This window comes from Phaseolus vulgaris, chromosome 5 (assembly GCF_000499845.2).
Source record: "Phaseolus vulgaris cultivar G19833 chromosome 5, P. vulgaris v2.0, whole genome shotgun sequence".
NCBI lineage: Eukaryota > Viridiplantae > Streptophyta > Magnoliopsida > Fabales > Fabaceae > Phaseolus > Phaseolus vulgaris.
In genome coordinates, this window is record NC_023755.2 from 40,705,400 (window position 1) to 40,723,621 (window position 18,222).

Below are 18,222 nucleotides of genomic sequence, written 5' to 3' on the forward strand. Positions count from 1 at the left end.
AAATTGTTTTATTAGTTTGGAATAAGTATTATGCTTAACTTGGGGATGATATGGGTAGATCATATTGATTATGTTTTACATTTTATGCACTTTGTGTAATGTTCCAACCTTGTTTTTTATGATCGGATTGATGTCTAGACCCATTGACGTGTTTGTTTATGATTAAAATTCTTGACTTTACAAGTTTTTAGTGTCAATAGGACACTTAAGTGATGTTATTATATTTTTCTATTTAATAGCTTAAGTTTATTTAAGTGAAGTAAATAGTTTTTTCCGATTTGATTTGGAGTAGTTTATATATATATATATATATTTTATTTTATTTTATTTTTATAAAAAAAATTCAAATCAAATTAGAAGGGTAGAATGGAAGTTATAATAAAAATGCTTTCAAAAGTCTCATTTAATGTTTGTTATAATTTTTTGTATAAACATTTGAAAAAATAAAAGATAAAATAAAATCAACTTTATGAATTGAAACTAATTTATAATCCATAAAAGTTATTTCACATTAATTTCTCTAAAATTTAACTTTTAACTCATGTGTAAACTAGTTTTAGGTTTATAAATAAGTTAATTTCATAAAAAAAAGTTGTTTTTCTTCTAGAAAGTATTTTCTATACATACCCTCAAAACAAAACCATCGTAATACACTTTAACTATATTATCTTTCAATTTGTTAATCAATATTCTCATGATAATTGTTAGCATTCACCTTGAAATATTCATCGTGGTTTACGAAAATTATATTTTTTATTAATTAAAATAAATAAAAAACGTTTCAAAAGAACATTTCGCGAAAATATGTGTGAGATCACAGTTGTCGGAAAGATTTCTCCATTTTACTGTCTTACCGACAGATTTTGAAACATATGTTGCAGTAATAGTTACAGGAGCAGTTGTATTGTAACAGAGCGAAGTTGAATTATTGGTGAATCTGTTCGTAATTGCTTCTTTCTCGCATTCTCGATTTTTTTCTACCGATCAAATTCGATTTTGACACAAACGAGTAGGTAAACTCTGAGGATCTGAATCCCCTACAACTAACAATTTATTTTGGTTTGTTTTTCCTAATTTTTGAATGTGCATGTTCTTGCAGCGAAGACAATTTGTGAATTACTTCATTGATATCTGAAGCTGCTTCATGCCACCAAGTGACGATGGATAAAGTGGGGTGGGGTTTCAAGAGCTTCAGAACATTTTTGGTTGTGGCTTCTATAACCCTTCCTATTTTAATCACATTTACTCTCATACACCAAACCTCAGTTTTTGATCTCGTCCAAGGATTTAACGTTTTGGCTGCAAGAGCTCACAATGCTTCTAATGTTGTCTTGAAACAAGGAACTCAAAATGCTACCACTACTAATGTCCTACAAGAAGAAGCTCAAAATGCCTTAAAACAAGGGCTTCAAAATGCTACAGTTAAAACTGGGGAAAAGGATCATAATATTGTTGCAGACTCAGCTCCTGTTGGTAATTCCACTGTTTTGAATCGTCTTAGAACTGCCAACTTCTTCAATCTATGCCTTTAATTCATCACTAGTTACTTTGTCTCATATCCTTAACATCTGATCTGAGCTCTCTAAATTATATGTTAGATAAGGTGTTGGGAAGCAAAAATCAGAATGCTACGCCTGGGATCTTAGAAGAACCAGCTCAGACACTACCTCTCTTAGATATTGGTATGTTATTCTCTTCGTTCTACCTTAATTTCAGCCCCTTTTTTTCATTTTCCTTGTTATTAATTGAATATTTATCTGATGCATATATATACAAAGGATTAGTTTCAAGATCACTATAAGGGTCTGCTTATAACAAGCATTTATGACTTCATGTACTCAGAGCTACCCCATAATTATGCAGTTGAAGAATTGAGAAAAAAACCAATTAATACTTGCAATGGTAGGTTACCAATTACCATTGGTTAAAACGCTCAGTTTTTTTTTTATATCTAGCAAGATCATATATTAAAATGAGGTACTAGATGATTTCATATGATTTGTTCATTTTCATGGATTAAAGCTATACCATAAATCGACTAAATTTCAATGCATTGTTATCTGGATATAAATGTTACATAAAATTGTATGGCTTTTTGTTTGTTTATTTATGCATCTACAGGGCCAAAGAATAATTCATTTGAAGATGGGGAGAATGTTTTGTCCCTATCTACTGCCACCATTTCTAAAGACAAACTCCTTGATGGGCTTCTGGTTTCATCATTTGATGAAGCATCATGCTTTAGTAGATATCGATCTTACTTGTACCGCAAAAGTTCCCCTCACAAACCTTCTAAATATCTGATTTCCAAGCTACGAAAGTATGAACATCTTCATCGAAGTTGTGGACCTTCTACCAAATTCTACAACAAAATCATGAGAAAGGGCACAAAGTTTAGCAAAAGTGATGTTAGTACAAAGTGCAAATATCTTGTTTGGACAGCTGCAAATGGATTAGGGAACAGGATAGTAACCTTGGTTGCAGCATTTCTTTATGCTATCCTTACAGATCGTGTTCTGCTTGTCAAATTTGGGGCCGATATGTTTGGTCTTTTTTGTGAGCCATTTCCTGATTCCTCGTGGTTATTGCCCAGGAGTTTTCCTTATTGGAGAGATCAGAAACATATTGAAACATATGAAAACATATTAAATAGTTACAAGGTAAACAGTTCACAGGTACTTTTGCCACCATTTCTTATTCTTAATCTACAGCACACCCATGACCATCACAATAATTTTTTTCATTGTGATCCAAGTCAAGATCTTCTTCGAAAAATTTCCGTGCTGATTTTACGGTCAGATCAATACTTTGTTCCTTCCCTTTTTATGATTCCATCATTTAGTGAAGGTCTAAGTAAAATGTTCCCTGAGAAAGACACTGTTTTTCACCATCTTGGACGTTACCTTCTTCACCCATCAAATGAAGCATGGGAAATTATTAGAAAATTCTATGAGGCGCATCTAGCCAAGGCAAATGAGAGGATTGGCCTGCAGATTAGGCTTTTTAATACTCATCGACCTCCACATCAAACTGTTATTAATGAAATAGTATCATGCACCCTTCAGCATAAGTTGCTGCCTGATTTCAAGTTCAACACACAAAAGTTAGTAACTTCTCCTTTGAAGAAGACCTCAAAAGCTGTTTTAGTGGCATCTTTATTCTCAGAATACGGGGAGAAGCTGAAGACTATGTATCAGGCAAATAGAACTGTGACCAGGGAGGTAATAAGAGTTTATCAGCCCAGTCATGAAGAGCGTCAAAAGTCAAATGATGACATGCACAACATTAAGGCATGGACCGAAATATATTTGCTGAGTTTGTGTGATGCATTGGTTACAAGCCCGAAATCTACTTTTGGTTATGTTGCTCATAGTCTTGGAGGTTTGAAGCCATGGATTTTGCGGAGGGCATATAATGAAACCGTCCCAGATCCACCTTGTCGACAAGCCAAGTCCATGGAGCCTTGTTTCCATTACCCTCCCAAAAATGATTGTAGGGCCAATAGCACAGTAGATTTTACTTCCCTTTTTCATCATATGAAGCATTGTGAAGATGTATCTGGTGGATTGAAGCTGGTTAATGGTAATCACTAGGTAACACACAAACTTGATGCAAGAACTGGGTCAATTGCTTTGCCAACTTTTCAATACTCCCTCTTTGCTCTAATATATTACTACTTTGCACAGTTTTTGAGATTGTCAAGAACAGAGAGAAATAGCCCTTGGTTTTGTAAGTTCGTTCTCACTTTTCACTATTTCCAGTCATTCAGGGATCCTATTTCTAAATCTCTTGGATAGAGGCTAAAGATTTTGTTATGGAAAAAAACTTTGCATCCTGTTTCATCAGTACAATAGGTGTTGTTCACTCTGTTGTGCGTTATTTGCAAGACGAATTAAAGTTGAGCATTTGTATACCCCCCATGTATGTAATTATAGTGTTGTGCATCAAGCAACTGAAATTTTCTGCCAGTGCCAGTGCTAATATATATAAACAAATTTCCAGTTGTAGCAAATAGACTGCAACTGATTACAAAAGGGTTGCCTTGGATCAAACCAGTTTCACCATATTGAATGAGTGGTATTGGAGGTGAAATTCTAATATATCATCAATGACAACATCAAGGTTATATTTATGGATTTTTTTTACAGCAGGGTGTGATGGTGTTGGTTCTCCATTCTTAGAAAGGCCATTGTAGATATATATAATTCAATCTGGGAAGCATGGTTTGTCAACAGAAAACCACACAAGGTATATGCATTATTCAATATTGCTGTGGCAAACTTCCTTAGTTGATTCCAGGAATTCTGCAGGTCTCTGCCAATTTTGCTGCTGAACTATCTCAAGGCATTAGTTTAGCTAGAACTTTTCTTGCAAACATCTACCTTTCTTGCTTTAACTGTATTCATTCCATATCTTACATTATTGAATTGTAAATTTAGGATTTTTGTTGTATTTAAACAATCAATTTTAGTTGTTATATGCATAAATAACTTGATGACAAGTGCCACAAACGTTAACATATCTGATTCAAGATAAAATATTTACTCCATGACTCGGAACTAAATATGGCAGGATGCACAGCAGATGAATTGGGGAATATAAAATGTTTCATATTTTTCTGAAAAAATTAGTCATATTTCTGCCAGTGAATTATACAAAGATTAACTCTTGCTTAGGGAAATTATTTATCACTTAAAAAGACTTGAAGCTGTTTATGATTTTTATCTTATGGTTGCTATAAATTTCATACATTTTTAACTCTTTTGCTTTTTTAAACTAGAGAAGCACCCTTTAAGACATGAAGTTAGAGACATATTTTTGCAACTATACACATTAATAAAGGAAATTATCCTTTTTAGTGTCTTTTTGAGTAATTATTTTTTAAAACTAAAATAAGTACCTGTAATAAAAAATTTATGTACAAAATGAATAAAAATTACTTACAATAAAATTATAAAAATTTACTTATATTTATTTTTATAATTAGTTTTTATGATTTTTTTTTATAATTTAATAATATATTTTGCTTTAATAATTATTTATACCATTGTATAAAGAGGATATATTATTTGGTAATTTTTGTTGATGGAATCTTTTAATTGAATTTTTTATCCTCTAATAAATAAAAATAATTTATTTTTTTAATTAGTAAAATAACAATTAAATATTTTTAGTTTAAAAAATAACGGTTACATAATTTTTTTAATATTATTTCTATAAAATTATGTGTATATAAAATTTAAAATTTTATAATTAATAATTGAAAAGATAATAAAATTATATATGGATACACGTGTTAGTTATTATTAATTGTAATAGATTATTGATATTTTTTCGTCTTATGTTTTTCTTTCATAGACATTTTTAATTAATAAAATAAACAATTAATATTTTTCTTTTAAAAAATAACGGTTACATAATTTTTTTAATATTATTTCTATAAAATTATATATGTATATAAAATTTAAATTATATTATTTTTTAATTTTTTCATTAATAATTGAAAAGATGATAAAATTATATATATAATATAATAAAAAATATGGATACACGTGTTAGTTATTATTAATTGTAATAGATTATTGATATTTTTTCGTCTTATTTTTTTCTTTCATAGACGTTTTTAGGGTTTCGCCTCACTTGCACTGTTTCTCGTCTCTATATGGTAAGCCTTTTTTCTTACTTCCTTGGTATCTCTGTGCTCGTCTTTCTCCACCCTTTCGACATTGTTTCTTCGCTTCATTACCCTCCTACTTCATAATTTGGATGTTGAGCATGGTTTGTGGAAATTCTGTTAATGATTTTGAAATTGACCTTGTTTTAGAACAATTTGGGTTTTATTTGGGGGAGGAATTGTGTGCGTTTTACTGTGATTTCCTTCTATGAGGGTTGATATTGTTTGGAACATCACATGCTTCTTTTCTAGTTTTTAGTTGAGGTTTGGGAATTATTTTTCTCGCCAGGGTTTATGAACGTTATTCATTGATCAAGTGTAAAGTGTGTGTGTGTATATATACTTCATTGGTCAAAGGCTGGGAAAAAATGGGGAAGAAAAAAATGTGGAGGGAAATGAATAAATGGGGCAGTGAAAATAATTTTCGTTGTTAAGAAAATAAGACAAATTTAAAGTGAAGTGGAGAAGAGAATTGATAGGTTCAGGAAATCTCATTTTTGTGTTTCTTTCCTTTTGATATAGTTACATATTCAAGCCAGAAGAAGCTATGAAGTCGTTCAATATAAATGGAAGTACTCTCTCTCTTGCACTCTACACTGATGTAGCCAATTCAAAGTTAGTCTTTCTCTCTCTGTCACGGGGTTGTTAGTTACCATTAAGTATAAGCCAAGATACTGTGATCAGCATGCTTGTCATTTAGAACTAAATTTAAGATTTTCTTTTATCATGCCAGCTATCTAAAAGGTATTTGTTATTAACTGAATTATGTTGAAGTCAAATTTCTTTGTTGTGCCATCAGGCATGGATATAAGGGGAATGATTTTTTTGGGGTAACTTTGAAATATTGCTGTCTATATAAAACACAACAGAAGGGATCACTTCACCTCAAAATTCAGTTTATACGTAGTTAGAGTTTGATTTGCATTTGCTTGTTATAACAAGTAAGAACATTATGCACTAGTAGTGCAGTTACATTAGTTAATGTGTGATAATTGATGAGCCAGTTGCTCTTAGATAATTGTTTCCAGATGGCGTTTGGCTGATTGCAAAATTTTTGCTATTTATGGTCATATGCCAATCTATAAAAGTAAATATACAAAACACATTGTAAAAACTTTATCTATTTATCTGTAGTTGATTCAAAAGATTGTGAAGCTGCTCATAGCTAAAGTGTGTTATGTAATTGATGTTCTCACAGAGAACTCTTGGAAAGTATGCAAACCGGGACTCTGGAGCCAGAAGTTGCATTCCTCAATGCTTTACTTGTATGATTTCTTATTTTTTGTATTTTATGTCATCTTCAGTAACATTTACAAGAGGATCAAAACCATTTTTTATGTTATTTACTAACACTAGAAGGTGATGCTATTAGAGAAAAGTATGCAGAAGTATTTATGGTTGGATCCACCAATTTCTAAAGAGGATTTAATAGTTTTATTCGTTTCTTTCTCTTTCAATCTGTGACTACCATCTCATGTGAGTATATAACATGAGAAGATCCTAATGATGCTGGTGCTTAAACTTTTAGCAATGACAATTAACAACACTTTTGCTTCTTTCTGATGCTACCATTCTTATCAACTGAACCAGATTCCAAATATTTTCCCTGTTCTAGCGGCTGCACACAAGACACTTGTAGCCAAGTCACGAGACTCATTGACCACACGCACTCCTCATTCAGAGCTCGTTTACAACTACTCAGGGTCCAAGCATGTAATTATGCATTTCTCTTTAACCTGTTATTATTCATATTTCAAATTAGAGTACTTACTTTGGCGTTTCTTGTGACTAGATTACTGAATCTTTGAAAAGATGTGGCATCTCTGACAGCACAACTTATATCCTTGCTGCTCGACTTGATGCTTCTCCTGATGAGGTGAGATAATTCTACATTAAAATATGGCACACATTTATTTCTTTCACCCACATAACTCAAGTGATCTCTGTATCTTTACTAGGTACAAGCTATACAGAAGCTCATCAATGGCAAAGAGATTGACCTGGAGGAGCTAGAAGGGAGAGCAAACCTATCGCAGATACAGAAGGTTTGTAATAGCTCTGATCCAAATGGCTTTGTATCTTTTTGTGCATGTATAGCATATTCAGTAATTTGTTATCATTCAGCATTACAAGATATCTGCATCGGAACTTGGAGTATCATCACTTGCTGATGCAATAGTTTGCCGAATAGCTGCTCGTGATGCCTTGTGAGAAGAATGAATGTGATCTGCTTGTATACTACCAGTTTCCCTATCTCTCCTTGATCGACTGTAGAACATGTCATGAATTTTTCAAAGAAAGTTCTAGGCTTGCTTTATATATACTTTAGCTTTCGTGTTTGATACTTTTTATTCTATATTGAAGTATGATAATCAACATGACAAACCATTGTCAAAATTGACTTGTTTTTATCATTCAAATTATGGACACAGTATTAAGCTTTTCTCACATAATGATTAAAGGTATAAACTAATTGAACAAAACTTAGAAGAATCACACTTTTGAAGACCCATGAAATTAACAGAGAACTCAATTAGAAGGACGATAACAATGAAACTGAAAATAGATAACATTATTATTCTTACTATTACCTAGGAAATAATCTCATCAAAGAAAGGGAAATGTCTGGTTCAATTGGTGGAGGAAGGGAAGTAAATTATAAACAGAAGGTTGAAAATGAAGAACGGTTTTTAATGCTGTTGTTTTTTATGATAAAAGTTATATATCAAAATATTCTTTCTAGAAATTTGGATTCAAATAAATGATGAATAGTTTCATAATAATTATAGCACGTATATAAATATACGATGAATATGAATATATAAATTGAAAGGCTATTTTGACTTTAATATCTTTAAGTAAAAAAATCTATCTAGTCCGAAAAACTGAGGTGAAAAAATGCATTGTTACTTTCACAATTTGATTAAGAATAAACTTCTGCCTAATTTGAATTCCTTCACGCTCGTGTAATCCCCCAGTATAAATCAAATCAAAATTAATAGAAATCATATATATATATATATATATATATATATATATATATTGGAGTGATATTTTTAGGTTAAATTATCAAAGTAATATTTTTTTTATATTTAGATTCAGTTTGCTATCTTATCTTTTAAGAAGTTTATTCTCTCTCTCTATATGTATATATATTAAAAAATGTCAAAATATAAGTTTAGAATTAATTCCATTAATACTTTTAAATATTGATAAATAAAATTCATCATAAATAATTTTTAAAAATAATTTTATTTTATACAATGATGAGTTTTAACTGCTATTATTATTAAAAAAAATAAAAAATAAAAATAAAAGACTCCGCTTTTCCTATTCAACCCTCTCAAAAAAACATCTCTATATTGCATTTCACTTTTTTAGGTTTTAATTTCTGAGAATATATGTATATATATATATATAAATTTTTCTTCCTTTAAGTATTTGTGCATAAATTCATCTCAACAACACCCAATGATATTTAATAGTTAATTAAAAGGTAAGTATTTATTTTCAATTTGATAAAAAGATTATTAATTTTTAATTTTGATTATACATTTGAATTTCAAAGTGAATAAAATAAAAGGCAGTTACATTAAACAGTAAATTTTTTTTTTTGCATCATTGGAATATTTGAAATGTGTTAAATAGTAAAAATACGTTTTTTATTGGAGGATTAAAAAAGGAAGCATTTGGGGATGAGTGAAGATTGCAGACATTTGTGAGTCGACGAGCATCGATCGGAATATCTTTAGGTATTCAAACTTTCTCTTTCATCCTTCACCTTTACCCTTTCTGTTCCTCATAATTCAATTTCTTCTTCCACAAATTACACTCTTTTTTCTGTTTTACATTCATTTTACTTCAATTGCTGTGAACTCATCACTAATACTTAATAATAAGATTGATTGCATCTCACACCTCCTATGTTTCTAGTTTCTATCATGTTTTATTGCTTCATTTGGGTCTCAATCGTAGAACCCGAATCTTCTTCCTCACTTTAGAGCCTTTTCCTAATTCCTTTTTAATGAAATAACCACCCTTTAGGAAAAAAAGTGTGCAAAGTTGCGTGTTGAGTTCAATAGAACAGGAGAATGTTGCATTAACAGGCATTTGGACTTGTATTTGTTGTTGGGGCTGGGGTTTGCGTATCAACTGTTCTAGGCGACATGGTATTGTTGATTTTTTATGCACTTGCATGTTTGTTTTAGTGTCCATGGTTTGCAGCATTACATTAATATTTTGATTCAATCATGCAATTATAAACAATAATTACTATTTTTTTTTTCAGTTTTCATATTCTTTACTGTTTCTTCTTATTCGTGCGTAGAGTAGTAGAGTGAAGTAAAATATTCTGTTCTGTGTGGCACCCTTTTTTTCATTTTCTTATTTACTTTTGTACTCTAGAGGTGATGTTGGTATCTAACACTCAACAAAGTTTTATGGGGAACTATAGCTACTCCAAATTGGGCAGAGGATTTAAAACAAGTGAAGGATAAAATTTGAAAGTGGAATGGTCTCTGTTTTGATTATTATTTTTCTTAGTTTCTGCATTACATTCATAGACATTTATAGGCTGAAAAGTAACTCTTGGAAGACTATAACAGTTGCCAATAGAAAAGATCACATGAGATGAATTCTACTAAATAAAAAAAACAGAACTAAGCATTTATTACAGCATACTACTCAACAATTTTTTATTGCAAATAAAGCAATAATCTAAACTGCAGCATTTCTGTATTGTCTGTGGGCTGAGTTTGGTAGTTTGGACATTCTATTCATACTTGTGATTAAACTTTCATACATTTTCATGCAAATGTGAGTCCTACATAGGAGCATGTTCAAATAGTGCATCCTTTAAAACAATAGGTGTACGTAATCTTAATCAAACAAACTTCCTTATGATTTGCTGAAGCATCTAGGAACTCAAGGCCTCAACTACAGCCCCTTGCTATCTCCTTTATGCTTTTCCCTTGCTTCCTCCACCGCACCTATGGTTTATCCTCTTTTCTTCTTGATTTGGTTATCTGAGTTTCACTTTGTATTTTCCTTGGCTGTGTTGCTATGTGATTGCATATCCATTCTGGGCCTGAGCTATGCTAAATTGTTTTCTGTATGTATTTTCTCCTGGGCTACTGTGGCTTCTCTATTAATGTGTTGTTACTCAGGTTGGATATCTGCTTATATGCTTCCAGAACATAGATATATTTTTCATTTTAGATCCAAAATATACCCATTGAGGGAGACTAGACAAGGCCATAGTTTTTCATATATATTTGCACTTCTGTTTTACATGGTTCTCATTTTAGATATTGTGCTTTGAATATAATATAGTATGACCTATATCTTAGAATAGATTCAATTTGACATACTGGCATATTTTGTTCCAATCAATCCAGTAACCTATAGGCAAATGAGCTATTCACAATTAGCAACTTCTGTTTTGTGAATGATAGATTAGAAGAACTAATTTGGAATTGTTTATCATAATGTTTTCTAAATCATGTATATCACTTAAAGACTTGAAGCTGTTTATGATTTTTATCTTATGTTAGTGATCTTTACTACATGCCAGTGGAACTTTTTCACAACCATCGGCTTACCAAAATATCTAAAATTACTTCTCATATGATTTTAACTAAATGCTAATTTGCCTATTTTTGACAGCCATTCTTGCTAAAGTGATTTCTCAATAGCAGAAATTCATAGCAAGCACTTGAGCAACTATGGGTATATTTAGGAGTTGCTTCTCTTTCATAGCAGGGACAGTATGTGGGGTTTACATAGCTCAGAATTATCAAGTTCCTAACGTCACGAAGTTAGCTGACACTGCCTTGTTCATGGCAAAAGTTGTGGAGGAAAAATACCGCAAGCCCAATAAGAGGGATGATGATGATGCTTAGTTTGTAATTGGTGCCATATTGGAGTCAGATTATTGTTTTTATGGAAGCATTCTTAGCAGTTATTTGCTCATTATTTTGTCCTTTAGGAATCATTCTCATTCTTCCGCAGTCTTCCTGATCTGAATCTTACGCTGAGACAGAGTTAAAAGGTATCATATACCCAGTTTCTTAAATCTGGGAGACTGGAAGATAAGATAGCTTCAGGCCAGAAATCTGTTTCATGGTCATGAGAGTTGTATTTAATATTCAATTTACGGGCCTGATAACAAATATTTTTGGTGTGCATTTGAATTTCTGGTTTAACAAGTTAACATGACGACTCTACTATTTTGGTGGACTCTGATTTTTCATGTACGCTTATTATGTATACCAATGCATACAGTTACAAGACTTATTTGTTATTGTTCTTTACTTGTGCCTCTTGTAAATGTACACAATTTTTTACCCATGCCATCCTCTTTTCAGTATGTATTGGTATGTTTCACATTTAACAAACATGGAAGGTTAATTTAAATCATGATGATCTCCTCTCAAAAGGCTAATTTTTTGGGATGAGATCTTGTCGTCATTATTATTATTGTTTTTCCTTTATAACCCATCTAACGTAGAAAGGGTAATCTTAAAAGAAGCGACCTCAGAAAGAGTCCTTATGGAAATAGTTATGGGATTGACCCACATTAAGTGTATTGGTTACTGATTAAATCTTTTCTTCTTAAAAGGCCAATCCTCCAGTTTTTGGATGGATATCAGGCATGGCATCGAACAGTTTATTTAGCAATGTTGGATTGAATGTATTCAACTTCATTAATGATTACATTTTATGGTTATCGTGATGAATTCTGTTGAGACACAATTTTAAAATTATATTTTGTCTACACCCTCAAGTACAGTATTCCTCTCTGATTAACCCATTGTTCAATATCATCTCTATTATTAAAGTATCTTAAGTGGAAAGTATAGCAGCGATGCACTTAAAAGTTTCACTTTCAGTTTGAAGCATGTTTTATCATATAAAATAACTTATGGTTGCAGGTCGTTTTCTACCTGCGGATAAAATAGGTATGAACATGTTGAAAATTGGTCGTACTTCGAAAATTTAAAATCAATTTTAGGTGCAGAGCAGATGAAAGGGAAACATTAACTAATAATGAAAGCAGCACCCAAAGCATCCACCAAAGCCTTTTTTTTTTATCAGCATCTACCAAAGCCTAGGCTAATGAAGTAACACAATCATTTGATGATGTGTATATATAGTGATATATAAAACACAGAAATTTTGTACTCATTTCCTGTTTTTTGAAGTTTATAAATGAAAAAGTGAAAACATAAGACCATAAAAAGTAGTTTTTGCTATTTTCTGTACAAACTTCTGAAAAAATGAAAAACATCCTCAACACAAACAACCTAAGTTTAGAAAGAAAACGGTATGCGGTGTTTGGTCTTCTTCAACAATAATTAATGTGCTTGAACTGCAGAGGAATATTAGGGTGACATATGATTTATTCAAAATAAAAGAATGAGATAATTGAGAGAAATTGAAGCAAACAAGAGATATGGTATTGGTGGAATGGAGTTGAAAGAGGTCCCACGCGTTGTACCAGCACCCATGTTCTTTTGCTCCCTAACTGCTGAAGCACACAAAAAGTTAACTATGTTTGCGTGCAGTGCATTAAGAAGAGCAACATTCCACCTGTTATTCTCTTAAGACAGCTAATTATGTCTATGTGCACTTCCCTTTTCTGGGTTTGGAAGTGGGACTGTGGGGAACTAAAGTAACACACACATGACTATGATGTTTATTGCAAGTGCAATTGCAGATGACCCTTTGGACTGATGTGAACACCACTCTAACATACATATATTACCCTTTAATTTTGTTTCTTACATTGGGTTTGGATCAATAACAAAACGTGAGTTTGTGAGCTGTTTGCGTCCTAATGAAATTGATATCCAAAAAAGTAGAAAGTAGAAAGCAGAAAGCAAAGGGTCGACGATTAAAGGTCAATCATAGGTCTGCTATAGCATGCAAAGAGAAGGAAGAACAAGAGTTTCTTTATTCTAAGATATTCCAAGTTCTGAGTTATTTCACCCCTTTTCTGCCACAACTTGGTCTGATATGAACAACGATCAACTCGACCAAAGGTTTCATGACTGTGTTGAAAATAAACTGAGCAAAAGTAAAGCTAGAGAATTTACTTTACCTTTATTTGTTGGACGTATATTTTTTCTGCACATCCTAATTTACTTTAACTATAAATAACACAGTTGCTTAATAGATAATAGAGTTTTAAATTCTTTTTACAGTAAACTTATACTTCAAATAATTTTTTACAGAAAATCACGTTATCTTTATATCTACATGTGTAGCATAATATCTATCTTCAACCATGACCCGAATAAAAAGGATTACTTAATGAAAGTTGTATAGATATGATGCTGTATTTTAGTACGACATTGGAGTGGAGCTGCAATGTAAAGAATGATTGAAGACAAGATATGGTTCTGCTAAAAAATTACTGAACAAGAAAGAATTAAAAAGAGTAGTATCTCTAGATTCTAAGCAGTGCACGTGGCCTAGTGATGATGGCCTATGAGACAAAATAACTGCGCATAAAATAATGTTCACGTTTTCAAACCAATTAACATCTGTAATGCAATGCATAATAATAAGAATAATGTACATTTCCCACCAACATTATCACACTCCGAGTAGTATTTGCATCCCTTTCCTTTTCCTTGTCTCTCGCTGGTCTTCACGTAAGTGATCCAAAGACTTTGCCGCAAAACTTTCTCTTTAGTCAAAAGCACCTTGGGTCCCCTCCATCTCTTCCTTTTTTCTAATCCTCATTTCCCAATCGCTAAACTCATATCATTTGAATAAATGAGTGCATAGAAACGATAGCATAAATCAAGGAAAACGAGAAAAACAAAAGAGAGTTAAGAATAGTAGAAGACAGCTCCTCCTCTGATGATTATCTAATCGTAAAGCAATCCACTTTGGATACCCTTTGATAACTCAAAGAGAAGGAAAGGAAAAACCAGAATGCCCATCTCCCTATTACTCTTAACTCACTTTTTCTTCATCACTGGTTTCTGTTATCAGCATTCACTCGTCCACACAACACGCCATGCCTTCAAGACCCTTCCCTCCCACAAGTCCCACCAAAACCAAGGCCCTCTTCCTAGCACTCACCATTTCAGCTTGTGTTGTGATTTTCTGCTCAATACTCTACTTCCTCTACCATCTGTGGCTTTCTCTAGTTCACAGGGCTAAGACCATCCCCTTTGATGCAAGTGCTCCCTTGAAGCTCCAAAGATTCTCATACAAAGATTTAAAGCAAGCCACCAATGGCTTTGACACTGCCAATGTAATTGGCAAAGGCGGCTCTGGCACTGTTTTCAGAGGCGTACTTAAAGACGGCAAGTTTATTGCCATCAAGCGCCTGGACGCATTGTCTTTGCAGTCAGAGAGAGAGTTTCAAAACGAACTGCAGATTCTTGGAGGGTTAAGGTCACCATTCTTGGTGACCCTTTTGGGTTACTGTGTGGAAAAGAACAAAAGACTGTTGGTGTATGAGTACATGCCCAACAGAAGCTTGCAGGAGTCTCTCTTTGGAGATGAGGGTTCGAGTTTGAGTTGGGAGAGCAGGTTTTGTATAATATTGGATGTTGCTAGAGCTATGGAGTTCTTGCACCTTGGATGTGATCCTCCAGTGATCCATGGTGATATAAAGCCAAGCAATGTTCTGCTTGATTCAGAGTGGCGTGGAAAGATCTCCGATTTTGGCTTGTCAAGGATTAAGGTGGAGGGTGAGTTTGGTGTTGACTTGTTTAGCCAGGACCTTGGGAGGAGCCAGGATCTATGGAAAAGCCAAGATCTTTCAGGTAATCTGACTAATTTGACTGCAGAAACTCCTGCTATTGGTACTCCAGTTGAGAGTGTCAGTGAAGTAGATTTTGCTCTAGCTTTGCAAGCCTCTTCTTCATCTAAAAATAGTAGGACTTGCTTTAAAGTTAAAGCTTTGAATTTGAGTTCTTTGAATTATAATGCCAATATTTCCAGTGAAAGTGAAATCAGGAGTGTGAATGCAAAGGGTAAGGAAATTTCAGCTTTGGAAAGAGATGATTGGAATGGTAAGTTTTTTCCTTGTGATGATGAGCTTTCTAGCATTGATTATAGTAAGGAGTTAACAGTGAATGCTTCTCCTTTGGTGGATGATGAGAAGGCAAATGGGAAACAATGGGGAAAGGACTGGTGGTGGAGACAGGATGGAAGTGGAGAGTTATGTAGTAAAGACTATGTTATGGAGTGGATTGGGAGTCAGATTTGTCCATCGAACCCTGATTGGGATCATGGTAAGAACAATGTTCACGAGAAAGTAGAGTTAGAAACTTCAAGTCCAAAGGATAAAGATCAAGATGCAATTGCACCTCAATCACAGGTGTTTGGGATAGGAAACAATACTACAGAAAATGGGATTGAGAAAAAAGAGTCAAGGGGAAAGAAAAATCACAAAAAGAAACACAGGAAGATGCAAGAGTGGTGGAGAGAAGAGCATCTCGCTGAATTAAGCAAGAAGACAAATAAACTGAAAAATCTTCACACTAAATGGAAGAAAGGCATGAAAGTGCCCCATTTTGATTTGGGTAGAAGGTTTTATATTTGCAAACGTAAGAAGTTTGGAGAGGAGGTTGAGGATGAATGTGATCAAAATGGGGAGTTTAGCTTCAGAAGAGGCTGGAAGAAAAAAAGTACTCGTTCCATTGGTAGTGACATGTGGAGTGGAGATCTTTTCAGCCGCGAGCTCAGCAGCACAACTAGCATGAGGGGGACACTCTGTTATGTGGCACCAGAATATGGAGGGTGTGGATTCTTGATGGAGAAAGCTGATATTTATAGTTTTGGAGTTTTGATTCTTGTAATTGTGTCAGGTAGGAGACCGTTACATGTTCTTGCATCACCTATGAAGCTAGAGAAAGCTAACCTAATAAGCTGGTGTAGACACTTGGCTCAAGCTGGTAACATTTTAGAACTTGTGGATGAGAGATTGAAAGAAGATTTCAACAAGGACCAAGCAAGCCTGTGTATCAACTTGGCACTCACTTGCTTACAGAAAATTCCTGAGTTGAGGCTTGATATTGGGGATATTGTTAAGATTTTGAAGAGGGAGATGGATCTTCCACCACTTCCATTTGAGCTCTCCCCTTCTCCACCTTCCAAGTTATACGGCAAATCAAGGAGAAAACAGAAGAGCACTGCAGAATAGGTTTTGTGATTCATAAGTCATCTGCTCACCATGTTAGATCAGGTATGCTGAGTGCTCTACGGGATGAATCAGTGGATATGTTTGCATTTGGAGCCTGAATACACGCCAGTTGTTAGATTTATGTTGAATTTGTTCTTTCAGATGACTCAATTTCCACTGATTGTTCTCAGTGGTGGCTTTATTAGAGCACTATGTTGACTGTCTCCCTTGATGGTGCATGGTTGCAGCTGAACTGTGTATAGGATGGTTACTGATTAGCTTAACTCTTCATTGTAATAGATAAGAGCAAAAGGGTATCTATTAGTTGCATTTGTTTTTGAGAGACTGAGTTCTTTGACTTCTTCACAAATGCATTCTAAGTCACTCACTAGCTTTTCTAAGATGGACTGATTTGTTTATTTGTTTTCCGTCTTCAGAAAGCATTTACCTATTTATTGTAGTGATTTGTATTCTTGTTAAAATAGGTATATTATATCCTGTTTGATATATATTAGAAGCAGTAGTTCATCCGATTCAAGCTTCTGAATGTTGTTGCAGAACCACCAAAGCTTTAATTGTACAGCATGTTTATAATAATTTATTGGTGGTTTGAGGATGGTCCATAGAAGTCATAATCAGAGACTAAAGTGAGTCACTATTAAAACAGCATGATTAACTCTGCATTGTGCTTGTTCTATTCCTCAGTAAAAGTATGAATGTGTGATAATGTCGTTGACAATATTTTCTTTTCCATGATTTTGCACGACATGCAATCATCTTGCTGTCTTTATTCTGAACGTTTGTTAAAGAGGACAAAGCCATATCAAACACCACGCAATCCCAAAAATTCGTGTATAAGGACAAAACCAAGTAACAGAGATTGTTATCAATACTTGAATACATGCATAAAAGTAATCATATCATTCTGGTGTATAAGCTACACCACTGAAAAAGCATATACTAACACACCAATGTTGCATCATTTGCATCTCTTTACACTTTTAATTTGTACTTTATGTTTATTAATTAATTAACTGATTTTATTTTAATTATATTTGTAACAATAATATTAATTTTAGGAGGAAAGTTTTCATCCCAACTTTATTCCTTTAAGAATATAAGATATAAGATAAAGATCATCACTGCTTCATATAGGTATTATTAAAGATTAGTGTTTAATTTTTTTAATTGCTGCACTTTACTTTTTTCTGAAAAGAATAAATAGGGAAACGTGAGTGAAGATTTCAAAAAGTTGAACTTGCCTTCTTACATCACACAGTAGTCTTCTCACACTACCACAGTTAAAAACAATTTAAGTTATTCATGTAATCACCTCATATATTAAGTACATCTGGTATAATTTTAATCATAAAAAGGTTTAACAACTCATGTTTTTGTAACT

General features: G+C 33.1%; 4 protein-coding genes across 11 annotated transcripts; all 4 read left to right on the forward strand.

Moving 5' to 3' along the window:
* Positions 1-796: 796 nt before the first annotated feature.
* Positions 797-4,501, forward strand: LOC137836082 (galactoside 2-alpha-L-fucosyltransferase-like). 6 transcript variants are annotated; one of them, XM_068644908.1, is made up of 5 exons: positions 797-1,009; positions 1,100-1,473; positions 1,599-1,682; positions 2,122-3,593; positions 3,687-4,501. In XM_068644908.1, the coding sequence occupies exons 2-4, from the start codon at positions 1,161-1,163 to the stop codon at positions 3,591-3,593; spliced, it is 1,869 nt and encodes a 622-aa protein (XP_068501009.1). In that variant the 5' UTR covers positions 797-1,009; positions 1,100-1,160; the 3' UTR covers positions 3,687-4,501. The 6 variants fall into 6 exon arrangements, with proteins under 6 accessions (XP_068501009.1, XP_068501007.1, XP_068501008.1 ...); XM_068644907.1 differs by having other exon boundaries at positions 799-1,013; XM_068644911.1 differs by having other exon boundaries at positions 811-1,013; positions 1,604-1,682; positions 3,687-4,034.
* A 1,088-nt stretch (positions 4,502-5,589) lies between these two features.
* Positions 5,590-8,071, forward strand: LOC137836085 (uncharacterized). 3 transcript variants are annotated; one of them, XM_068644915.1, is made up of 7 exons: positions 5,590-5,665; positions 6,197-6,289; positions 6,873-6,939; positions 7,265-7,387; positions 7,467-7,550; positions 7,633-7,719; positions 7,799-8,071. In XM_068644915.1, exons 2-7 carry the CDS (start codon positions 6,222-6,224, stop codon positions 7,883-7,885), a joined length of 516 nt encoding a protein of 171 aa, XP_068501016.1. In that variant the 5' UTR covers positions 5,590-5,665; positions 6,197-6,221; the 3' UTR covers positions 7,886-8,071. The 3 variants fall into 3 exon arrangements, with proteins under 3 accessions (XP_068501016.1, XP_068501018.1, XP_068501017.1); XM_068644917.1 differs by having other exon boundaries at positions 5,596-5,665; positions 6,809-6,939; XM_068644916.1 differs by having other exon boundaries at positions 5,654-5,778.
* Positions 8,072-9,341: 1,270 nt separating this feature from the next.
* Positions 9,342-11,985, forward strand: LOC137836088 (uncharacterized). Its single transcript, XM_068644920.1, has 2 exons — positions 9,342-9,426; positions 11,339-11,985. The coding sequence occupies exon 2, from the start codon at positions 11,398-11,400 to the stop codon at positions 11,572-11,574; it is 177 nt and encodes a 58-aa protein (XP_068501021.1). The 5' UTR covers positions 9,342-9,426; positions 11,339-11,397; the 3' UTR covers positions 11,575-11,985.
* Positions 11,986-14,065: 2,080 nt separating this feature from the next.
* On the forward strand, positions 14,066-17,530 carry LOC137836086 (putative receptor-like protein kinase At1g80870). Its single transcript, XM_068644918.1, has one exon. It carries the CDS (start codon positions 14,703-14,705, stop codon positions 16,839-16,841), a length of 2,139 nt encoding a protein of 712 aa, XP_068501019.1. The 5' UTR covers positions 14,066-14,702; the 3' UTR covers positions 16,842-17,530.
* Positions 17,531-18,222: the final 692 nt, after the last annotated feature.

Coding starts and splice junctions, on each gene's coding strand:
- LOC137836088 (XM_068644920.1), top strand. CDS start 11,398: ATGGGTATATTTAGGAGTTGCTTCTCTTTCATAGCAGGGACAGTATGT.
- LOC137836086 (XM_068644918.1), top strand. CDS start 14,703: ATGCCTTCAAGACCCTTCCCTCCCACAAGTCCCACCAAAACCAAGGCC.
- LOC137836082 (XM_068644906.1), top strand. CDS start 1,161: ATGGATAAAGTGGGGTGGGGTTTCAAGAGCTTCAGAACATTTTTGGTT. Junction 1,474..1,598: donor TGCAGACTCAGCTCCTGTTG/GTAATTCCACTG, acceptor ATTATATGTTAG/ATAAGGTGTTGGGAAGCAAA. Junction 1,683..2,121: donor ACTACCTCTCTTAGATATTG/GTATGTTATTCT, acceptor ATGCATCTACAG/GGCCAAAGAATAATTCATTT.
- LOC137836085 (XM_068644915.1), top strand. CDS start 6,222: ATGAAGTCGTTCAATATAAATGGAAGTACTCTCTCTCTTGCACTCTAC. Junction 7,551..7,632: donor TTGATGCTTCTCCTGATGAG/GTGAGATAATTC, acceptor TATCTTTACTAG/GTACAAGCTATACAGAAGCT. Junction 7,720..7,798: donor ACCTATCGCAGATACAGAAG/GTTTGTAATAGC, acceptor GTTATCATTCAG/CATTACAAGATATCTGCATC.